We start from the raw sequence: 22915 nt of genomic DNA on the forward strand, positions 1-22915 counted from the left end.
TTACACCTTTAGCTCTTCTTTCCCAATATTTCCTTTGATATCTCTTGATTCTTCTTTTTTTCTTTGCTGCTAATATTAACTCAAATCATCATCATCCTCATTTGGTATACCCATAAATTGTGTGAAGGAAAGGAGGTCGCATATCTCCTTAGGAAGAGTGCAATACTTATGGTAGCTGCTCATAAATGCATCATTTGTTGTCATGGCATGAGGTCTCTTGTACATGTAGATGGAGATGAAACCTTAGAGTGCCTAGAACTCCTTGAAAGCGAATCTTCAAAATGTTGCAAATTCTAAACTATCTTCCACTGTGTTTGAGCAAGGTCCGTTATTTTCTCCAAGCTAGGTGCCTTTTCCTTCTTTGGTGGAGCAGGAAAGAATGTGGTTAACAATCTTCCATCCTTAATTCTAGCCGTGGAACTAATCTTCAGTAACATGCAACCATCTGGGTATCCACCAAACTGAGATGCAATGCAAATCCATTAATCAGGACTGCTCAGAAATAACATGCAATGGTAACCCTCTTCATAAACTGCTCCTAAACTACAATAACATGCCATGCAATAACATTTGACACATGTAACTACAAAATCTGACATGCACTGTTGAAACCCTAACAAACTGGCAAGATCACCATCTCTGATAACATTGAAATATCCCGATCTCGGATAATGCTTCAAATCTGAGTTGGGTTTTTGCAAACATGCAGATTGAACATGCAAGATGAACAATATAGATTTTCAAGGAAAGTAATCAATGAATCTAAATAAGCTAATGGAATTCTTCTGATATAGAAATGTATTGCTGTTTACAAACACATGTTGCTGTTACAAATCAGAAAATGCCTAATGCCATTAGGTAAGACATACCCTGGAATTCCTCCTCGCGTAAAATAACAAACTTTCTAAAAATCTGCAAGATAGATCATCGAAACTCCATGAAAACAGATCAATGTTGTGCAATTGTGGATCCTGAGATGAATTTACCAAGTGGGCCGATCTGGGTTTCCATCCAAATAGCCAAAACCTCTAGGTTTTTGTCCTAGGGTTTACTAAACCTACAAGCTAAAGCTCTCAAGCTCTCAAGGAAAAGTTTCTATGAAAATAACAACTCAAGAATGAATCCTCATTGCAGTTTTTCCTCCTTTTATAATACTTTTCCTTTTCGAAAGTAGTACTTCATTTTATTTCTTTTAAATTACTTTTCCCCTCAAAAGTGACTTTACTTTATAATTTGTCATTGACATTATTATAAAGTCACTTTATAAAAAAGTATGTCCAACTGCTAATTAATTAAATTTAAATAATCCCATACGACTTAGGACTATTTATCATTTAATTAATTAATTTATTCCCTTAAATGAATCCAATTAGCCTACGGGAAAAAAAAAAAAAGGCTAATAATCTCCTCTAGGTGATCACTCGGAGAAAAGGGGACATTACAATTTATTAAATTGCCACTGTAACATGCATTTAATAATTCATATATTATTCTTGCCAAATTGATCCTCAATAGAATTCTAATATCTTTCATGCCTTTCATAGGTATAGTTCCCTTATTTAATATTCAGTTCTTATTTTCTCCTATATTCCCCATTTTCTGCCCTTATAATCTGATCTTAAAGGTCTGACTTTCTGCTCTTATACCCTGCTCTTGATTGGAAAGATATTACAGGAATGGTTCCCCAAATGAACTCCAATCAACCTTTATTTATACACCCAATGTGCCTCTTCAACCAAAACATGTATCCCCTCAGCTAGATCACCAAACAAGCATTTGAAAGATATTTAATTTAAACTTATTTCTCCCAAAATGGGCACTATAACTCAGGTCAGCCCCAGCACAACAAAACTTATTTTTATTTACTAAATACCATCCCCAAAACTAGGTGGGGTCGGCCTCAGTGGCAATTAATTTTTATTTGCTTGCTCAAGATAGGGTCGGCCCATATTCTGATTTCTCCTGCCTAGGGTCAGCCCATGCATTTATTTGCCTATATCAAGGGACGACTAGGGTTTGGCTAGGGTTTCTAAATGCTGCAGCCAGGAATTATGAAGGCTGCCCTAGGGCTTAGGATGAGGCATGACAGTCTGCCCTTCCCAAGATTGCTTGTCCTCAAGCAATGTAGTTTCTATGAACTGAAAAATCAACCCTTGAAGATTGGTATTGCTTAATTAATTAGGTTGACCCAACATTTGCACCATACTATGGATATCTCTTTGCATTAAAGCATGGTGATATTAACATATATTAAGATGAGGATTAGAAGCATGACACACATCTATGACCTCAAATGCAATTCATATATTTTTGGGTTTACTCTAGTTATTCTCATATCTAGAACATATCAAGTACGAACCAAACACAGAGCATACACATAAAAACATGAAGTATACACATGAACATATGCAGACACGGAGTATACACATAAAAACACGAATTGTTAGATTTCTTCTCTTTGACTAGAATGCATCCATAGATTTAGATTTACCCTAGTGTCCTCCAAGGTCCCGTCCCTTACATCAAGGTCAAAGTGAACTTGCCTTAAAAGTCTGGAATGTCATCCTGATCCTGAAATGGCCTGAAATTTGACTAAGTCTGGAAATTTGAAGGATCCTCCAAAAACTAGATTTTGCTTATAACTAATGGAGGTTCGAAACCACTCTCAAACATCCTGAAAATATATATGGAATATAACTTAAAGTCACTTATACTTAAATGTTATATTCCATATATAAATCCTGGTGGAGAGACTAACTTGTCAAACAAGTCAAAACATTGACCTGTCGTGGCTGAGTCTTGGAGCTTGGACTCGGCGAGTTTTGCCATAACTCGCCTAACTCGCGAGTCAGGCGAGTTATGGTCAAAACTTGCCGACTCCGAGTCCCGAGTCAGCAAAACTTGCCGAGCTTGGCTCGACTCGCCTGACTCGCGGCGAGTTTGGGAACTCTTAGAGAGATTTACTATACAGGTAAAGGTAGTGTTTTTAGTCAGTGCCAAGTGAAAAGCCAATTCAGTGTATGAACCCCACCCACCACCCCTCCCACCCACAAGAGGATTGTTTTCCATTTACCATATATGTTGCTCAAATTTTGTCATCCTGGTCTTTGACCTCACGAACAAGCTTAGTAGATAACTCAAACTTGCCAATCCACCTGAGTTTGCCTAATAGTGTACACCTGAGTTGGCCTAATGGTGGAGAACTTGTACTCTTGAAAGAGAGGTCACAAGTTCAAATCCTGCAGGAGGTAAGGTATGTACACCTCGTTTGTAGCACAGATAGGTTCTTCCTGCATGGAGTATAGGGCAGTCCCATATATTGTAAGCCATCTATAGACCCAAAAACAGATCACCTAATATTGTTGACTATAAAAGGAACCATTTCCATTTCCACCAACACCTGAACTATAGGAAACATTGCTCGATGGGCATTTGAGGATTAACTAATCAAAAAGGGAATGTGGTGCCATATATTAGTCCATAGGGGTAAGATGCTTTATGCCCCAATTTATTCCATGACAAATCTACTCAATTGGAACTAGAATCATAACAAATCAAATAAAGATCTAAAGATCATGCAAAACAAGATCCAATTTAGTTGTAGTTCTTATGATTTGAGGGAATTAAATTTTATTTGTCAGCCAAATGTGTATCTTGTGGATTGCAGGTTTACCTTCCCCAACTATTATTAGATAAGCAGTTATTGTGTGGCATAACCCTGCCTCAAGGGTATTTCCATTTCTGAGTATATTGAAGATTAGGTTGCATTGGGCCATCATACATCTTGTGTTACACATAGTGGTATATTTTGGCATTATTTCCTCATATGATATTTGGTTCTTAACAATTCACAAAATGATAGCAATTATGAGCCTCCTTTGAGGGTTTTGCACATTGATGTTGAAGGCTTGCTGGAAGACCTTATCCATGGACCTTATTGGCTACAGACAGATTAATAGCACTCCAACTTTAGAAGCAAATAAAGCAAAAAGCAACACAAAAGAAGATCATGTAGATTAAAGCTATTAGATTTTCACAATCCATATAAAAATTGTTTGTAGTTTCTGGATTAGATTGTGTAAGCAATTTTTTAACCATCAACGTTTCGGATCACACAATCTAATCCAGAAACTACAAAAAATCTTGTAGATTACTAATCTACTCGAGCACATTTCGATTTTGTAAATTTATGCTATGTACTTTAAGATGTGTAATGAAATCATTAGGATAAGGAAAAATATTAGTTTAAAGTCTTTGATATTAAAATTGCTCACTTACTATAAATTTTGTGTTAATTCACATTCAGTATCAAAACTTCTGTAACTGTTCATGGAATATTGTCAGGCACCTGGCCTGCACCATGTGTCATATATCTGAAAACCAACGACCTTCGTTTTTCATTTAGTTGTTATTTCACATTCCCATTTATCACAACACAATAATACATGATGCAACAACTAAAAAGTATCTCATTAATTCTCAAACATTTTATTAGTACTTCAAGCAAAATGCTGTAATTGCCAGTGCCATATTAGCCAAACCAAGCAAATATCCCATAAAAAGAAGAGATACATTATAACAAGAATCGAATAGATTTCATGCATTGCAACAATAAATGTCAGTTAACAAAAATATAGTCCAACCTCTTTTAAATAAATTAGATCTTATTAATTTTGTGTATAAAATGTTTTGATCTAGGAAGTCTTGCACTTTTTATAAGTTATCAAAGTATAATGTAGAATGCGAATGTGAATGCTTTTGGGAATCAAATTATGAATAGAGCTCACCAATAGGAAATCAAGTATACTTACATTCAATAATGGGATGGTTGTAACAATCAAGCTTACAAACGCGACTGTCGTCTGAAAGAATAAATAATACATCAAAGAAAAATTATAATTAGAAAATAGCGTCTAGCTTGCCATTTTTGTTTCAAAGATTCAACACCTATCGCCTTGCAATAAAAAATTGAAAAGAATTAAAAAATTAAAATTTACAAGATATTCAATACCATGCATTCTCTACTCAATACTATTCACCATTTCAATTCAAATTTGAGAACTATATTTTGCTGTCATTATAAGCTTACTGTCAAATGAGACTTCATGCCATGTTATCCTGAAAAATTGTATCTAGGGAAATCAATGATACAACGTAACTTGCATTGACTTAAGCTAAGAAATCCTGTGAGCAAATATTATTAAATGAGGATGTGCTCCAAAATATACAAGACATACATGATTTTGATTCTACAATGGTCAGACATGGCTCAAACTTAAAACACCAGACTGAGTTCATTATGTGCTCAAGCTCAAAGCATAGCTGGAATGCATTTGATGAGATATTCATAACAACCCTACAAGTATGATACTATCCAAGAAAAATAAAGGGGTTCTTATTACACCAATAATCTATAAATATGTAGTAGTGGAACCACAAGCTTTATGGAAATTCCACTGTTGATGTTTCAAAGAGATAACTTTTACAAGAAAAAAGAGGAAAGTTAAGACAAAAAGTCAAAATCTTATTAACACCCAATTTGAATTTAGTTTTGTGCAGCCTGGAGTGTAGCCAATTTTTTATTAGAAGCTAACCAATCTACAAGTCATCATACCACAATTTGAATCTGACAGCTTTCAAATATTCACCACAATATCCAAAAATGAAGATTTCTTTATGTACCTCAACATGATGAGGTTTAAAGCATATTTAATATACGTGACTTTCAACAACTCCAACTTGGAGAATTGTAAAAATATCACTTGAGACTGGTGGTTGTTGGCGATGAATTTAATGATCTCTCCTCCTTAATCCAACAAACCAAGACATCAGATTGCTTCAAAATTGGGCTCAAGTTGTGGTGTGAGGACTTATTAGTTTTGATATGAGCAAATTGGAATGGCACACAGATTTTTGTTATGCCAGATTGGTGGACATATCAAAGACATGAAAGGGGCTTTGGTAAATATCTTCGCTTCGTTTCTGAAATTCCATTTAGATTTAGATGTTTTAGTTTCTTGGAATTTCAGCATTATCTTTCACCTTAACTGAACAAATATTTTATTATTACATTATCAGTAATAGTAAGACTTGAAATTATGGTTAGATAATGCCGAAATTCCAAGAAACTAAAACATCAAAATCTAAATGGAATTTCAGAAACGAAGCGAAGATATTTACCAAATCCCCATTCATGTCTTTGATATGTCCACCAATCTAGCATAACAAAAATCTGTGTGCCATTCCAAGATGCTCATATCAGAACTAATAAGTCCTCACCTAGTGCACTCTTCTTTGAAAGCAAAGTTGTTATATATTTCATAAATTGTGTCCTTGGAGCCTTGAGTGGCAGTGTTAATTGCCTCCATTGGATGTTACCACTAGAGAGACCAAACAATATTCTATTGGATAACACAAGAATAAATGGCTTGTGCCACTAGACTCTCGACATTTTCACTTCCATCAGCATTGAAAGGTTGTCCTAATGAGTAACTTCAAGGTTGTCTTTGTACTTCTCTCTTCTTCCTATTATTAAAATATTTGATGTTGTTCAATTAATCAAGGAGACAAAGCTCCTTTAAATAGAGTTACAAAGATGATGTTTCTAAAAGAAACAATCATTAACTAGAGGCGAAATTAGAAACAACTTAAATGACCATTAATAACACAAAGAGAAAGATATTATTATAATACCCTCCCTTAATGGTCATCGTTCTAACAACCAAGAGAAATGACAGAGAAGGTTGCCCCCTTCTTCTCAGAACATGCTGCAACAGAAGACAAGAGCCTGCCACTAACTCTACCACTTGAGATGAGTCTGCCAACGACCCTCCCAGAAACTGCAGAACTTCTGGAGATACCCAAAACAACACCAACCGTCCAACCTGATGTAGGAGAACTGTCCCTCCCTATAACCAAAGACACACCAAGAACAGTTGTCACGATTTTGAGGAAAAAATCGGCAAACCCTCCAAACTATTGCAGATGAGCAAGATGCCCGAAAATAGACTGCAAACAAGAGACCGGTGCAGATATTCGCACAACAACTCCAGGTGCGACTAAAAACAAACTGCAACAAAGTATAGTTTTTGAGAAAAAAATCATAAACCCTCCCATGATTTTTTTTCAGGGACAAAAAATATTTAAAAACCCACAAATAATTTGAGGGCAAAATTATTAAAACCCAGAGATTTTTTTAAGAGAAAAAAAATATTAAAAACCGAAACAAACATCGATGCCCACAAGCCATCTTCACACTTTTCGAGGCACGAAAAATGAGATACTGAGAAGATGTTGAATGCACGAAACCCGAGGTATGAAGTTCAATGCAGTGAGACAAGTACAGGCACAAAATCCAAGGCAAATTCGCTGGCACAAAATTTGAGGCATGAAAAACGAGGCACCTAGAAAAATATGAGACCAGCCCAGAAAAGCTCTCAAAAAACCCACCAAGAATCTGAAACCAAAATGCAGATCCGACGGCTCCAAAATTGAGGCATGGAAAACGATGCATCCAGAAAAATCTGACGACGACCCAGTTGAGGTCTCGAAAAACCGAGCAAAGAACCTGCAACTAGAATAAAATTTTGACTTGAACTAAAGGGTCAAAACCCTAGTCAAAAATTGCAGAAACCCTAGGCGGCCATGAATGAACTAGATCGAGCAAAAACACATGGAGAATAGACGCGGATCGAGGGCAAAGACACGCAATGCGATTTGCAGCAAAAAATCCACGAACTGGAAGCAAACCACTTGAAAAACTTTTGAAATTTTTCCTTAAAAATTCCTTTCGAAATTTTTTTAGAATAGCTAAAAATCTCAAAAATTATCTCTGCTCTAATATACCATATTATTAAAATATTCGATGTTGTTCAATTAATCAAGGAGACAAAGCTCCTTTAAATAGAGCTACAAAGACGATGTTTCTAAAAGAAACAATCGTTAACTAGAGGCGAAATTAGAAACAACTTAAATGACCATTAATAACACAATGAGAAAGATATTATTCTAATACTTCCTATCATCTCAAACAATCTTAGGTTCCACAATAATTGTGGAGGGATTGTTTGTAAGATGCCCTCTCCTTTCCTTGATCCAATCATCATATAGGTGTTCCTTTTCATATGGAGAATTGTTGTGACCTATTTCACACATCGCCCCATTGCAAATGGGGACCCCCTGTTTTTGCTTTTTAGGGTTTTGTTTTGGCGTCGCAACTGCTAATAACCAGTCTTTTTACAATGAGTTAGAGTTTTTGAGAATTCATCCCAAGCCAAATTGAGAAATCATGCTCAGAGTCATGTATGAATGTTGTCAAAGTGCTTAGAAGGTCTGAAGGACGGGGATCGCAATTGCTATGGGTTATTTCTGACAACTTGCTATTTTTAGAAATTTCTGCTTTTTTGCTTTTTTTGAAAGTGGCATATGGGTTTTGTTCCTCAGGTCATTTCATTTCTGCCCATGTTCTCAGAATTTGAAAATCTTGTCTCTAGGTATAAAAAGCAGGGCTTCGAAATTTTTGCTTTTTTCTGAGATTACGGTTTTGTTCTTTAGGTCATTTCATTCCTGCCCATGTCTTCAAATTCGAGAAATTTTGCCTCTGAGTATAAAAAGCAAGGGTTTTTTTTTTTTTTTGCTTTTTTCTTAGATTAGGGTTTTGATCTTTAGGCCATATTATTACTACCCATGTTCTCAAAATTTGAATATTTGGTCTTTAAGGGTAAAAAAGCAAAATGCAAACCCTAATTAGGGTTTTGTTCCAGAATATCAGCCATATGATCAGGGCCCATGTTCTCAGATTTCGAAAATTAGGTCTCCAAGTGCAAAAAGCAAACTGGAAACCCTGATTAGGGTTTCGTTCCAGATGAACTATTGATCAAGTATGGAGGTAACAGTGGGAGATCACACATTAAAAATTTCGCCTACGTTGAAGAAATGAAAATGGCAGATGATCAATCAAGCCCGCCCAAGAATGTCAAGCATGGAAGATGTCCAAGCATGACCAAGTTCCACCAAGGCATAAGGAAGTTGTCCAAGTGAAAATGTCTGACACTTGGTAAACTCCTACCAAGGGTTAACGAACCCATGGCAGTGGTGAATCAAACTCCTGCCAGAGGTTAAGCTCATTCACACACAAGGATGTCTGACAGTCTTCAAGGTTCACCTCATGATCAAGCAAAAATGTCTAATACTCGGTAAACTCCTACCAATGGTTAATTCCTACTTGAGGTTAGACCAAGTTGGAAGAAAAATAAATAAATAAATAAACTAACACATAGAAGTGTAAAGCAAGTTGGAAAATAAATTTGTCACATAAAAAATTTTAATTATTTTCCAAAAACTAAAAAAATTATTTTCAAGAGAAAATTCCACACTTATAAAATTGTCAAAAAAAAAATCAAGAATTTTGGAAAATTCTAGAAGATCCTTTGCTTTTTTGGCAAAGGATGAAATTTTGAGAGGAAAATTAACTTTTCATTTTGGAAACAAAAAAATAATTAAATAATTAAAAAAAATAAAACTTTTTAAGTTTAAAAATCCTAAATTCTATATATTTTCAACCATTCACTTTCACAATTCATTATTCAAGTTGAGAATTTGGAGAGCAATTGAGAAGAATTTTTCTCTCAAAATTTGTGAATTTTGAATTTTTAAAGAGAAATTTTCCAGAATAAAATTCTTCTAAGTGTTGATATCAAGAAATTCGGTGTTTTTTTAAGATTTTAAGACAGAATTTCAGAATTGAAGGTAAATTTCAGTCATTCAAAGATTCAATCTGACTGAATTTTCTTACCTTTTTGTCTTATTTCTCTCAATTTTATCAATTTCTTGACCAAATCCTTCACTTTCAGTCCACTTTTTCACAGAAACTTAACCTTTAACAAGCTGAAAGTGAAATTTTCCAAAAAGAGGACTAAAAATCAAAATTAAAATCTGAAAATAATATGGAATTTTCATGTGTTTTTGCAGCTTAAGGCAGACAAAGGTTGAAGTTCGCCTTGTTTAGAAGCATGGAAGATCAAAAGTCATGGTATAAAGGACAAATTCGCCCAAGGAGAGGAATGGCAGACAAAAGTTGAAGTTTGCCTTGTCTCGAAGCATGGAAGATGGCACATGGCTGTCCAAGTTAAAATTCGCCCATGATAAGGGAACAAGGTTTGATCAGCTTGGAATCATGTCAAAGCCTAAGCGCATTCAAGAATGGCACACAGACTTCCAAGTCCGCCAAGGTCAAGAAGGATGGCAAAGGCAGCATGAAGAGGAAGCATGTCCAAGACACACCAAGGATAGCCTTGTCTAAGATGGCTAAGACTCTTCAAAGTCGGCCTCATGCACAAACAAGTGTCTGACACTTGCTAAACTCCTACCTTCAGTTAAGAAACTCATGGCAAGAGTAAAACAGACTCCTACTTGAGGTTAAGCAGAACAACCATGTCAAGGCACATGTGAAGTCTGCCAAGGAAATAATTGTCCAATGCTAAGCCAAGTCCGCCTTGCCATCAAACAAATGAAGTCCGCCCATGATCAAACACATCAAGGTTGGCATGAGAATCTTGAACCCCGCCCAAACTTGGCATAAGGTTGTTCAAGTCCGCCCTCCAAAAGCAAGGCAAGTTTGGAAGGAGATTGTCCAAGTTCGCCAAAGTGGCAAAGGATAAAGCAAACAAAGTTGGCAAGAGACTTTCAAAGTCCGCCAAGCAGAAGAAGACAATGTCTAAGCTTCTTCAAACCCCGCCCATGCACAAAAAGGTTGGCAAATGAACATCAAACTCGGATCTACAGTCAAGGGGAAAATCCTAAGGTCAAGTAAACTCCACCCATGGGTTAGGATGGATAAACCACTTCAAAGTTCGGCACAAAAGAAAGCAATCATTGGAAAAACAAATAAAGCATGAGCACATGACCAAACATCTTCCAAGTCTGCCAAAGAAAAAGACATGGTTAGGAGAAAGAGATATGGCAAGGCTTCCTCCAAGTCCGCCCAAGAAGAAAAGAAAAAGGTTTTGGCAAGAAAGAATTATAAGATGTCAAAGTCCAACTTAGGCAAGTTGAAGTTGGCCAAGAAGTTTGCCAAGAAGTTTGCCAAGAAGGATAGACATAAACATTCCAAGTTGACTAGGCATAAGTGGAATATGTGAAGATGCCTAAGCAAGACATGAAAATTTGCCTATGGCTCAAGGATAAGACATGAAGACAATCGACTTGTCATGCCGAAGACACAAAAAATGGCAAGGAAAAACAGATTTGACAAAGTAGCACATGAAATCAAGGGTCAAACAAACGAACAGGTTGAAAAATAAAAGTTTGACACATAAAAAATGGCTAAGTATGGAATTTTCCACAACCAAAAGAATTAAATTTTGACTAAGTGTTGGAAGAGAAACAGGAAGAAAGAAGAAGAATAAAAAGGAAAATAAAAAGAAATGAATAAAATTCTTGTCCAAAGGTGGAGTTTGTTCTATTTAGCACAAGCCAGCTTCAATATTGAAAGCAAATCCACAAGCAAAGTGTGTCCAAGCATAGAAATGGTCAAAATCTTGGTTAGGTGTTGAAGGATCCACATGAAGGTACTACAAAGTAAAATTGACTAGCCAAAATTTGGCTAAAGTATGGGAGATACTTCACAAAAAAGTTCCAATTTCCTCCATTGTGGCATAGGCACAAAGGTTTCCAAGAATCAAGAAAGCAAGTCTTCAGACTTGGCAAAATATAGAAAGAAAATTCCAGACTTCTTGAAGAATTTCATCTCCTGAAGAGTCAAAGACAAACACCCAATCAGAATCAGATGACGGCAAGAAGACTATTCCAAACAAATTTCCATACTTAGGCAATTTTTCGGCACAAATTGGAGAATTCAAGGAGGACACTCAACAATTAGATTGTTCCAAGTCAACATGTCCAGGTTCAACGAACCTGACTTATCCAGAAGCTTCTAGAAGGCGCACTTCACAATGCAACAACCTTCTATTTTATTATTGGTTTATATTTAGCAAGAAGGACAAGTGTCCTCAAATGTAATTTTCTCATTGGTCGAGAGGTAGTTAGTTGTAGCAAACCCTAATTAGGGTTTTATTTTGTAATCTAGACCGTTGATTGAAAATCAATCCTAGCCATTGAATTGTAATTGGGGAGCCTATAAAATGAGCTCAACCCCTCATTTGTAAATTATGGGAGCATGTTGCAAAACATGTTGAGATAAGCAATTGTTGCTTAGGATTGCCAAAATAATAAGTAATACATTGTTCAAATTGATGGTGATTATTTCCCTTATTTTGGAGTTTGCATGGTTCTTATCCCTCATCATAGTTTAGATTTTATTTCATGTATGTTAGATGAATGAAGGATTTGATAGTTTAGATTGGTGAAACTTTTTGCTCATACTTTTGTTGGATGGATGATTTTCATTCAATGTGTAAAGTTAGCCTGAGCTTTTGATGTGGATGCTTAACTTCTACTTTGAGTAATATTGTTCAATTGTTGGTATTATTCATAAGTGTGAAAATCTTGAGCACAACCTTAGAAGATTGCACATGCTTTGCGTAGTTGTCCTAAGTGTGGCGAAACAAAGTGTTGTTATTAGTTTCACCCAGTCTTTACCGTCTCTTGAATTCTTAGGAATAGATTAGAATTTCAAAACCTTATCTCCTTTTCAGTTTTCTTGAAGTCCATGATCCAAACCCAAACGATAGATCTTCAATGTGAATTGAGCAGGCCAAGCGTAAGTCCCCCTTGTATTTCAGCATACATAACCAAGGTAGCTATCCACATAAAGTCGCTCGTTCACACATATAGGACCTTGGAGTCGCCTTGTGGTCTTTCTCGCAATCTTGACACAAGTAGTGATTTTGTTCAGAAGAGGATAGAATATCCTTGAGGTATTTTATTCTAATGTTCGGTATATGATAAAACGTACACCAACAAGAACTTACAATGGCTAGTAGGTTTTTTGTAATAACTTGCTCCATTTCCACCTTCAATGCAAAATATGAGCATTCGCTCTTGTACACGAAACCCAGAAATTCAAGTAACAAAAGAGGCACTACCTTTATGTAGAGCCACCCCCTTGAATGCCTCCCTTTTTATCAACATGATATTCACTTCATCAAGATAAGTTGAAGTTGAAGCTACATCAGCTTGTGAAGCAGAACTTCAAACCAAAAATAATGAAAAAGCAAACAAATTGGCCTCAAAATTAAAATTCTTAAACCCACTATTATCCCTGCTCTAAAAATCAATTACAATGTGATGAAATTTGATTAGGGATGATTTTACTAGTGACCTTACAATTTTTCCTCTTCACATCTGCATATTTCTATTGACGATCATGAGCCTCTTGAAGATGTTGTCTAATCAACACCATTTGTCCCTCCATATCCTACACCAGCTCTAGCCTTATAGCAACTCTATCCTCAATTCTATCCCCATTCAAGGAAGTCCTACAAGGTCTGCCATACAACGCCTGATAAGGTGCCATACCCAATGAAATATGATTGTTGTTGTAAGAAAACTCAACTAGATATAGGTACTCCTCCCATCTAGACTGATGAACAATAACATACATCTGCAACATGTCCTCTAATACCTAGTTCACCCTCTTTATCTGACCATTTGCCTTACAATGATATCTTGTGCTGAAATTGAGTTGTGTGCCAAATGCCTGCTGCAATACTAACCAAAATGTGGAAGTGCAAATTGGATATCTATGTAATATAATCCGATGAGGAATCTCATGCAATCTAACAATATCATCCAAAAAGACCCTCACCACTACTAAAGTTGTATAGGTAGTTTGAACTAGGGAGAAGCGTGCTACCTTTGGTAAACTTGTCAACCATCAGCATGATGGTATCATGGCCTCATGAAGACAAAAGTAGGCCAATGATAAATCCATGTTGATGGTGTCCCACTTCAACTCAAAATATCATGAGGGTAAAGCAATCCTACTAGATGTTGTTGCTTTGCCTTGACTCTCTAGCGCTCAAGGCATCGAGCAACAAATTTTGCAATGTCAGGACGCATGTCTGCCCAGTGATATAACCATTGCAAATCGGCATGCATCTTCTTCACCCCTAAATGGGTTGCATATTGTGGCCTATGAGCCTCTAATATAATCACTATGTGATGTGAAGGTCTACTACAAGTGGCACATAAATACATCCTTTGTGTTGCAACAACTTATCTACCTCTAAAGTATATCCCTAATGCAGTTGCCAAAGAATGTGAATTCTCAAATCTATACCCGAAGTCATGAATATAAACTCATGTTGTCTCCCACTCAATGCATCTGCCACCATATCCTCCTTGCCTTTGGTGTAACGTACATCAAAGTCGTACTCACAAAGGAACTCCATCCAACACCTCTGTCAAGAATTTAAGTTTGGTTGCCTAAAGATATACTAAAGGCTGTAATGATCTTTGTGAAGCTCAAAATGATGGACAAGGAGAAAATGTCTCCATCTAACTAGAGCATGAACTGTAATCTCCCTTTCTTGAAATAAGATTTAATAATACATAATAATAATAATAAAATTAAAATATAAAATAATAATAATATAATATAATTACAAGTTAATTGATTTTAACGAAAGGTCAAGAGGCATGACAAGAAGAGTTGTGACTCCCTCAAACATAAGATATTGAATCAGTAGTACATTAACTTTAATCCTTTCTAGTAATTTCAAACTTTAATCAAACTTTTAATCTGAAATTGAAAGATGGAAAACATGTAACAACTGAAACTAGAAAAGGAACAACAGCAAAACCACAAGGCACAAGATTTTACGTGGAAACCCAATGTGGAAAAACCACGGTGAGAAATGCCACTAGGATCTACTGTCCTAATCTGGACTCACAGTTATAAAGTTTGTTGGCGGCATATTGTACGTACGGGAATAATAAGTAATTAAGCAATTAGGAAGTACTTTGTCTAAAGATGTAACCGAGGGTAGGTAGTTACGGGTGCGACGGTTGTCCCTCGCACCCCCTCGATACCTTTATATACCATGTGATGTAACTTGCCATTATTACGATTATGAATGGAATGGTATCTTTTTTGTGGGCTAGCAATTGATATACATTGTGACTTAATATATTATGACTGTGTTTATCTGAAATCTATGGCATTACTATTTTATGTATTTTGTCTGCATGCATTAAACTGTTCACCCAAAGGGCAAACATCTGGCACCAATGCCGAGTTAAATCTGGGAATGACAGGAGTATACTACATGGCACAACGATAATGGGCCAACCATTGAATGAAGGGAGGAGCAGCCTTGAGGAAGACGACCCGAAGAATTGTTTGAAGGGGAAAGGGCATTGACGGTAGACTTTAGGTGCATACTGCAAGCGTCCATTGAAACTCACGTACGAAGGGAAGAAGCACGAAAAGACGTCCCTGAGAGCACTGTGTGGAGTGCCCTTGGCATAAGTTCGGCAATAAACCAGTTGATGAATAACCTGCTCAACCTATTGGCACAAGCTTTCCTTGCCCTTCAAAACCGTCGAGAGGAAACATACCGTGAGAACTGGCGGCAACAAATCTTATAGCAGTTTGAAGAGAGGAGTCGACGCGAGGAGGAAGAACGTGACGAAAGCCGTCGGCGAACCTTCAATCCCACGGAATGAAGGAATTGATGCCCGTGACGCTGAATAAGGACATAAATCATGTGCCAAAGGGACAAGAAGAAGACAGGCACAAGGCAGCAGCAAGGGCACTAAGGTTGGAACAACAAGCCGAACGTCGAAGACAGCTAAAGAAACTTGCTCAAGAAGGAAGCAGGAATGGCAATGATGGCTCGAGTGGCTAAGGCCAAGTTTTTGCGTTAATAGAAACCACTAGAAAGCGGTTGGGGGACCTTTTCCTCACGTTGGAAGAGATTGGCGAGGGGAGTACAGTAGAGCCGTACATGCCATTTAGAGGTGTCAAGACCAAGAGAGAAGAGGAGACTGAGACCGAGAACAGAGAGGCGGAGGATACTGGTACGACCGAAGGTGTCAAGAGGACACAAGGGCACGGTAGTAGAAGCAATCTATTCGGTTCAGGCCTGGCGGGACCCAATGTACCAAATCTCAACGGAGTACCTTCTAGAGGACCAGTGTTTGGAGGACCAGTTCCTAGAGGGTTGAGTTCTGGAGGGCAGACTGGGCCGCAGCTAAGAAGCGTAATGGCGAATAGGCAAAAGTTGCCTAAATTCACTGGAGATGGGAAGGAAGACCATGTATGGCATTGTCGTACATGTGAAACGATCTAGTCGGCCAATGGAGTGACCGACAAAGCTGAATGGGTGGTGCAGTTCCCCACCACCCTACGAGGGGTAGCCATCGACCAGTACTCCGATACCGATAAAACGAAGATAGGAACTTGGGACAAATTACATAAAGCCTTCGAGACGGAGTTTCGACTCCTCAGGGACGACAATGAAATCGTGGCGGAAATCCTAAGTACGAAGCAAGGAAAACACGAGACAGTTAGAGCATATAGCCGGCGACTGAAGGAACTGCTGGGAAAGATGGACAACCAGTCGGGGGATGGATTAAAGAAAAGGTGGTTCGTGGAGGGTTTGAAATCATCCCTCAAGAAGAAAATGAAAATTGTACCACCCACGTCCTATGAAGATGCCTATAACCGCGCCATGGACCTAGAAAGTGAAGGCAAGCCGTCTAGTAAGAAGAAAGACAAGTCCTCTGATGACGAGGAATCCTCGAATGGAAGTAGCAGCGATGAGGGATCCAACAAGAAGGTGCAAGCCCTCCAGAAGGATATGCACCGCATGATGAAAGAATTTGAAAGTATGAAGGGAAGCACGAGCAAGAATGAGGAAGTGTGGTGCACCGAGTGTAAGGAAGAAGGTCATACAAAAGGCACCTGTTCTAAAAAGGCCTTCTGTGAAATTTGCCAAGTGTTGGGACACTCCACCAAAGAGTGTCCCTACAATATGAAGACACGAGGGAATCAGGTGCTCTTCACCCAAGAGCAGTTGTCACCATCCGCTACCGCAGGCACATCCCAACCCCAAGCCAACACCACGGCATCATCCGACGGTTACAAAGGTAACCGAAGGGGAGGAAGAGGCAACAATAACAACAAAAATAATCGGAGCCGGATGTAGTACGATGCTAAAGGACGGCCAATGATTCAATGTCGGGCCTGCAACCAGTGGGGGCATTTTGCCAGGGATTGCCAGAAGCTTGAAACCCCTCAGAACTTGTGCAGATGGTGTGGTCTTGGCGACCACGACGACACAAATTGCCTCAAGCCCGAAGTGAATCTATCAAATATTCAAAAACCTAGTGAGGAAAAGGAGGTGTTGGCAGTCACCTGGGCACAAGCAAACAAGGCCACCTACCCGAACCCTCGTATAGAAAAAGAAAGAGCACTGGAAGCAAAGGGTGAGATTGAACAAGGCATGATGACAGAACGACAGGCAACGACGGAGGCGGCGAGCACCTCATCCTGTACGGACGCGAAGAAAAATATTATGAGGCAAGTCTTGCAGATGGAGGTACCAGTAAAGGTGCACGACCTTCTCGAAACAATACCACAACTGAGGACTGCCATCCTGAGCTCTGTGCAAAACACGGCCCACACATTTTCCTACACATCTTCAAACCAACTGGAAGTCCCAGTCAACCCTTCAACTGACCCAATGCTGTTGGCCGTCAATAGTGGTCGGCACCCCGCGATAGTAGAGATGGGCATCCTTGGGACCATCCTTACGGATACCATCGTGGACGGAGGATCCGGAGTAAACGTGTTGCTGGAGGAAACATGGAAGAAGCTGGGAAAACCAACACTATGGCCACCAGCATGGTATTAAGCCACTCGGCACCCTGATGGCCCAACAGGTGACCATTGGCACACAACCCTTCTTACTGGATTTTGTGGTAATCCCCCTTAAAAAGAAGGGCTATGACACCATCTTGGGGAGAGGGTGGTTGGTGACAGCCAAAGTAAATCACAATTGGAAGAGGAACACCCTATCCATGGAGAAAGGTGGGCGAAAGTATGTCATTGATCTACGCACACAAATGGTAAGCAAGGAGTTGGCATCTTCCTCGGAGTCAAAATCAGAGGAAGAGACGATGGGTGTGGATGAAGGGAAGGAGCCGATGGAACCAAATAGTGAAGGAGTGTTGGAACTCGAGGGTTGCTCAGAGGACGACGTGCTCATTAAGTGGACTCTTCCATTGGCAAATGGAGGACTATGAGTTGTTCCAATGCAACATGCTTCAGATAGAAGAGCCGAATGAGAAAGATGTGTTCCCACCAAAGTATGGAGAATACAAAGAAGGGGAGGCCCGAGTGGATGAAGCTCCCGCACATCAGTTTGAGAAAGACAAACCTATTAAGTATGAGGAGTCCAAGTTGAAGGTGACCAACCTCGGAAAGGAGGAAGACCCAAAAAACATATTGGTGGGGGACGATTGGGATCCTGTGTTGAAGGCAGTAGCTTTCAAAACCTTTTTGGAGTATAGGGATGTTTTCGCTTGGACATATAAAGATCTGAAAGGAGTGCCCCCTGAGATGTGTGTACATTGCATTCAACTAGTACCTGGAGCCCAGCCGATGTGGAAGAGGCCGTACCGGATGAACAGAAACTATGCCGCAAGGATCAATGAGGAAATGGAGAAGATGTTGGAAGCTAGCATCATCTTCTGAGTCCAGACCAGTGAATGGGTGTCTTCGATTGTCATTTCCTTGAAGAAAAAGGCCAATCAAATCTGGATCTGTGTCGATCTTCGGTGCCTGAATGCAGTCACTATAAAGGATCCCTTTCCCATACCTTTCACGGATAGCATATTGGAAGAGGTAACCAGTCAAGAGATGTATTCTTTCATGGATGGATTTTCTGGTTATAACCAGATTTCCATCGCCGAGGAGGACAAGCTCAAGACCACCTTCGTGGTGGAAGACGGCGTGTATGCATACAACTGGATGCCATTCGATCTATGCAATGCGTCGGCAACTTTTCAAAGGATCATCCAGCACATCTTTGACAAGATGTCTGTGGGAAACTTCAAAGCTTTCCTCGACGATTGGTTGATTTACAGTGGGCAGGACACACATCTAGTAGCCCTAAGGGAATGCATGGAGAGATGTCGAAGGGCAAGATTGGCACTCAAGCCTAAGAAGTGCAGATTTACGGTGCCGCAAGGCAAACTACTCGAGCACATTGTTTGTAAAGCAGGGTTGAAGACAGACCCTGATAAGGTCCGGGTGATCGTGGAGATGGAGTCACCCACAGATGTCACTGGGGTAAAATCTTTCTTGGGTCACATTGGTTACTATAGAAGGTTTATAAAGAATTTTGCTCAAATATCCTACCCCTTGGATAAACTAACTCGGAAGGGTGAGTCGTACACATGGGGGACCCCGAAAGGTGAAGCTTTTGAAGAGTTGAAGACCAGGCTGGTGGCGGCCCCTATCCTTGCATACCCCAATTGGGACAAGGAGTTTCATGTCCATTTGGATGCCTCCAATTTCGCAATTGGTGCCACATTAGCTCAGGTGGGTGACCATAGACTCGACCATCCAATCTATTTTGCAAGTAGATTATTGTCTACAGCTGAAAAGAATTACAACACAACGGAGCGAGAGGCCCTAGGGAAGGTATATGTCGTGCAGAAATTCAGACATTACCTTCTAGCGACGCCGTTCACGTTTTACGTGGACCACCAGGCACTTATGTATCTAGTCAATAAACTAGTTATTCAAGGAAGGATCAGCAGGTGGCTACTCCTATTGCAGGAGTTTGCATTCACCATCATTGTACGACCCGGAAAAAGCCATGTGATAGCTGATCAACTATCAAGGATAAGGTCAGGGGAGCCGCTAGAAGGGGTTAATGATGAATTTCCAGATGCTCACCTATTCCGGATCGCAATACTACCATCATAGTATATTGCTATTAGGGAATATCTCTCGACCTCTGTGTTCCCACAAGGTATGCCACTTGGAGAACGGAGAAAACTTGTGTTAAGGAGTCGTACATTCCAATTAATTAATGGATTGTTGTACAAAATGGGGCCCGACCAGGTGTTGCGTCGGTGTGTGATGGAGGAAGAGGTGCCTAGCGTTTTGAGGGAGGCACATGAGGGCCCCGTGGGAGGCCATATGGGACCCGACACTACTGCACGAAAGGTGCTGCTAGCAGGTCTATGGTGGCCCACACTGTAAAATAATGCCAGAGAATGGGTAGTGGGTTGTGACATGTGTCAGAGAGCCGAGAAGCCGCTGAAGTGGGATTTCATGCCACTCAACCCCTCGCATGCTCAAGAGTTATTCGAGCGTTGGGGGCTGGATTTTATTGGGCCACTCAAGGCCAGCCGTGCTAGGAGGTGTCGCTACATTGTGGTAGCCACAGAGTATTTAACCAAGTGTTTTGAGTCGAGGGGGTGACCTACTACGGAGACCTTGCAGATGTTGGAAGATTGGGGTCTCCAGGAGCAGATTGGCGAGACCAGTACACAGTCACTGTTGCGGAGAATAGAGCAGGCCTTTCGTGAGACATACTATGAGCTGAGGAGGACACAGTATATTGCTCAGGGTACGGAGACCCAACGGCAAGAGGCTATGTTGGCGAGGGAGGAGTTGGTTGCTCACCTCGAGTAGATGGAGGAGTCACATAGGGAGTAGTTGGCTCGGGAAAAGGCCTCATGGGTCGCAGAGAGAACTACCTTGGAAGAAGAGTTGGCAGAGGAGAGGTCAGCAAAGGATGCCTTAGGGGCACAATTGGAGGAAGCCGGGGAGGACAGGGCTATTTTGGAGAACCGTCTCGCTAGTGCCTTGGAGATGGTGGAGAAAAAGGATAAGGAAGTCTTGGAAGTCGCGATGATGGTGGAGACAGCTATGGAGAGACAGATGGTTGCAGAGAGGGACCTGAAGTTGAGGACTGAGTAGGTCTACGAGCTACGGGCATGCTTGGCAGCCACACCACGAGCATCGGCACAATCCTCACCAGGGACGCTTCCTCAGCCCCATTCTTAGTCATAATTTCTTTTTCTGTTGATCATCCCATTTTGTTTTCAGTCGTTAGGAGACGACCTTCTATTTTGGGGGGGATGATGTTGGCGGCATATTGTACGTACAAGAATAATAAGTAATTAAGCAATTAGGAAGTACTTTGTTTAGTGATGTAACCGAGGGTAGGTAGTTACAGGTGCGACGGTTGTCCCTTGCACCCCCTCGGTACCTTTATATACCATGTGATGTAACTTGCCATTATTACGATTATGAATGGAATGGTATCTTTTCTATGGGCTAGCAATCGATTTACATTGTGTGACTTAATATATTATGACTGTGTTTATCTGAAATCTATGGCATTACTGTTCTTTGTTATGTATTTTGTCTGCATGCATTAAACTCTTCGCCCAGAGGGCAAACAAAGTTTACAATACTTTGGGCACCAACCCAATCAACCCTTCAGAAAAAGAGTAGCACCTCTTACAACAAATCCACTTCTCTTTTGAGCACAAACTCAAAAACAAAACTCAGAAGTCTACAAATTGAAGCAATGATCAATATCTTTTCTTGAACACAAAATAATCTGAATATTGTGTCAACCTATAAATGAACTTTTGCAGTTTCACAGCATTACAAAAATAATAGTTACAAAGCATGCTGAAAGTCAAGATGCCTATGAATTTCTGAGACAAATCTGCACAGTAAAAAGTTCTGAAGCTGAGGCAAATCTGTATCGAAGAATACCCTGATCAAATTAACATAAACTGATAAAACCTGATGCTGCCAATGAAGTTCATCAAACATACAAAGCTTTTTCTGACTAATAAATCACCAGATCATTGAATAATAACAGCCAGTTACTATAAAATGAAAAAACATATACCATCCAATCTTCAACTCTGCTTTCCACGTAACAGCAATTCCGTTACTGTAGATTCATTTCTCTCAAATCACGTGCTCAGAAAATATCCAGAATTACTCCCAGAACAGAAATCATGTATTCTTCTCACACATTAATCATTTTATACACTCAAATAGAAATTCTCCTGAATAAAATATTCGTATTCCTCTCACTCATATAGAGTTCTCCTCAATACACACGTATATCTTTTTCACATCACAAAAACCACAGGCTTCATTGAAACACATATATATAAAAATATGCTGACCCACAAACCAAATATGTTTCAGTTCGAACTTATTAACTATTTTGATAACAGTTATGATTAGTTTGAGGATTAGTTGACAACTGTCAACTAATAGTTAATTAGTTTCAAACTGTTTTGTCTGTATACTATCGAATTAAAGAGAGCAGTTATACAACTAAGTTATAACCACTAATAAACTGCTTTTCCAAAATAATAATCGAACTAGTCATCTTTAACACAAACCCGTTAGAGATGATGGTTATAAAGCTCTCTTTAAAATTCAGGACAATTTTGTCTTCAACCAAAACCAAAAAACACTCAATACTGTAAACAATATTATTACCACAACCTGGAAGATTCACTGGTAATATCAAAATCAACCTGCAGATCAAGCATACTGTGCACATCCATTCACTGTGTAATGCCCAGGTATAAAAGCAGTTTGTGCATAACCAGAAGACCAAACAACCATTATGACTTCCTGTATTCCTATATTCATTCTTTGTGCATAATTATGATAGTATATCAGAACTTACTGATAGGGTTTTGTGTTTGATTGTGACATCAATGACTAAAATGTAACGAGTACTACTAACCAGCATTACAATATGAAACATGAATTACAAATCAAGTAATAATTGTTGTCCAACAGCTGCAAATGATATCCAATGTTTTTCCCCAGATTTCAAGAGGCTCACAACCAAGGAAACAACCCCAAAACTCCAAGTGCTAAAGTCTGATATACTTAACCAGCAAACTGAAAATACAAACCAGCAACACAAGACACACGAAAACGCTC

At 39.2% G+C, this 22915-nt stretch overlaps 1 protein-coding gene across 4 annotated transcripts in view; it reads right to left on the bottom strand.

Moving 5' to 3' along the window:
• The window catches only part of LOC131076119 (uncharacterized), a 106061-nt gene that overhangs the window by 21270 nt on the left and 61876 nt on the right, over nucleotides 1–22915 (bottom strand). For all 4 annotated transcript variants that reach the window (XM_058013169.2, XM_058013168.2, XM_058013167.2 and 1 more), the window contains one exon: nucleotides 4812–4862. In XM_058013169.2, coding sequence (XP_057869152.2) covers nucleotides 4812–4862 — 51 coding nt within the window. The remainder of the gene's footprint in view (nucleotides 1–4811; nucleotides 4863–22915) is intronic.

The sequence above is a fragment of the Cryptomeria japonica genome, chromosome 10 (assembly GCF_030272615.1).
Source record: "Cryptomeria japonica chromosome 10, Sugi_1.0, whole genome shotgun sequence".
Lineage (NCBI taxonomy): Eukaryota > Viridiplantae > Streptophyta > Pinopsida > Cupressales > Cupressaceae > Cryptomeria > Cryptomeria japonica.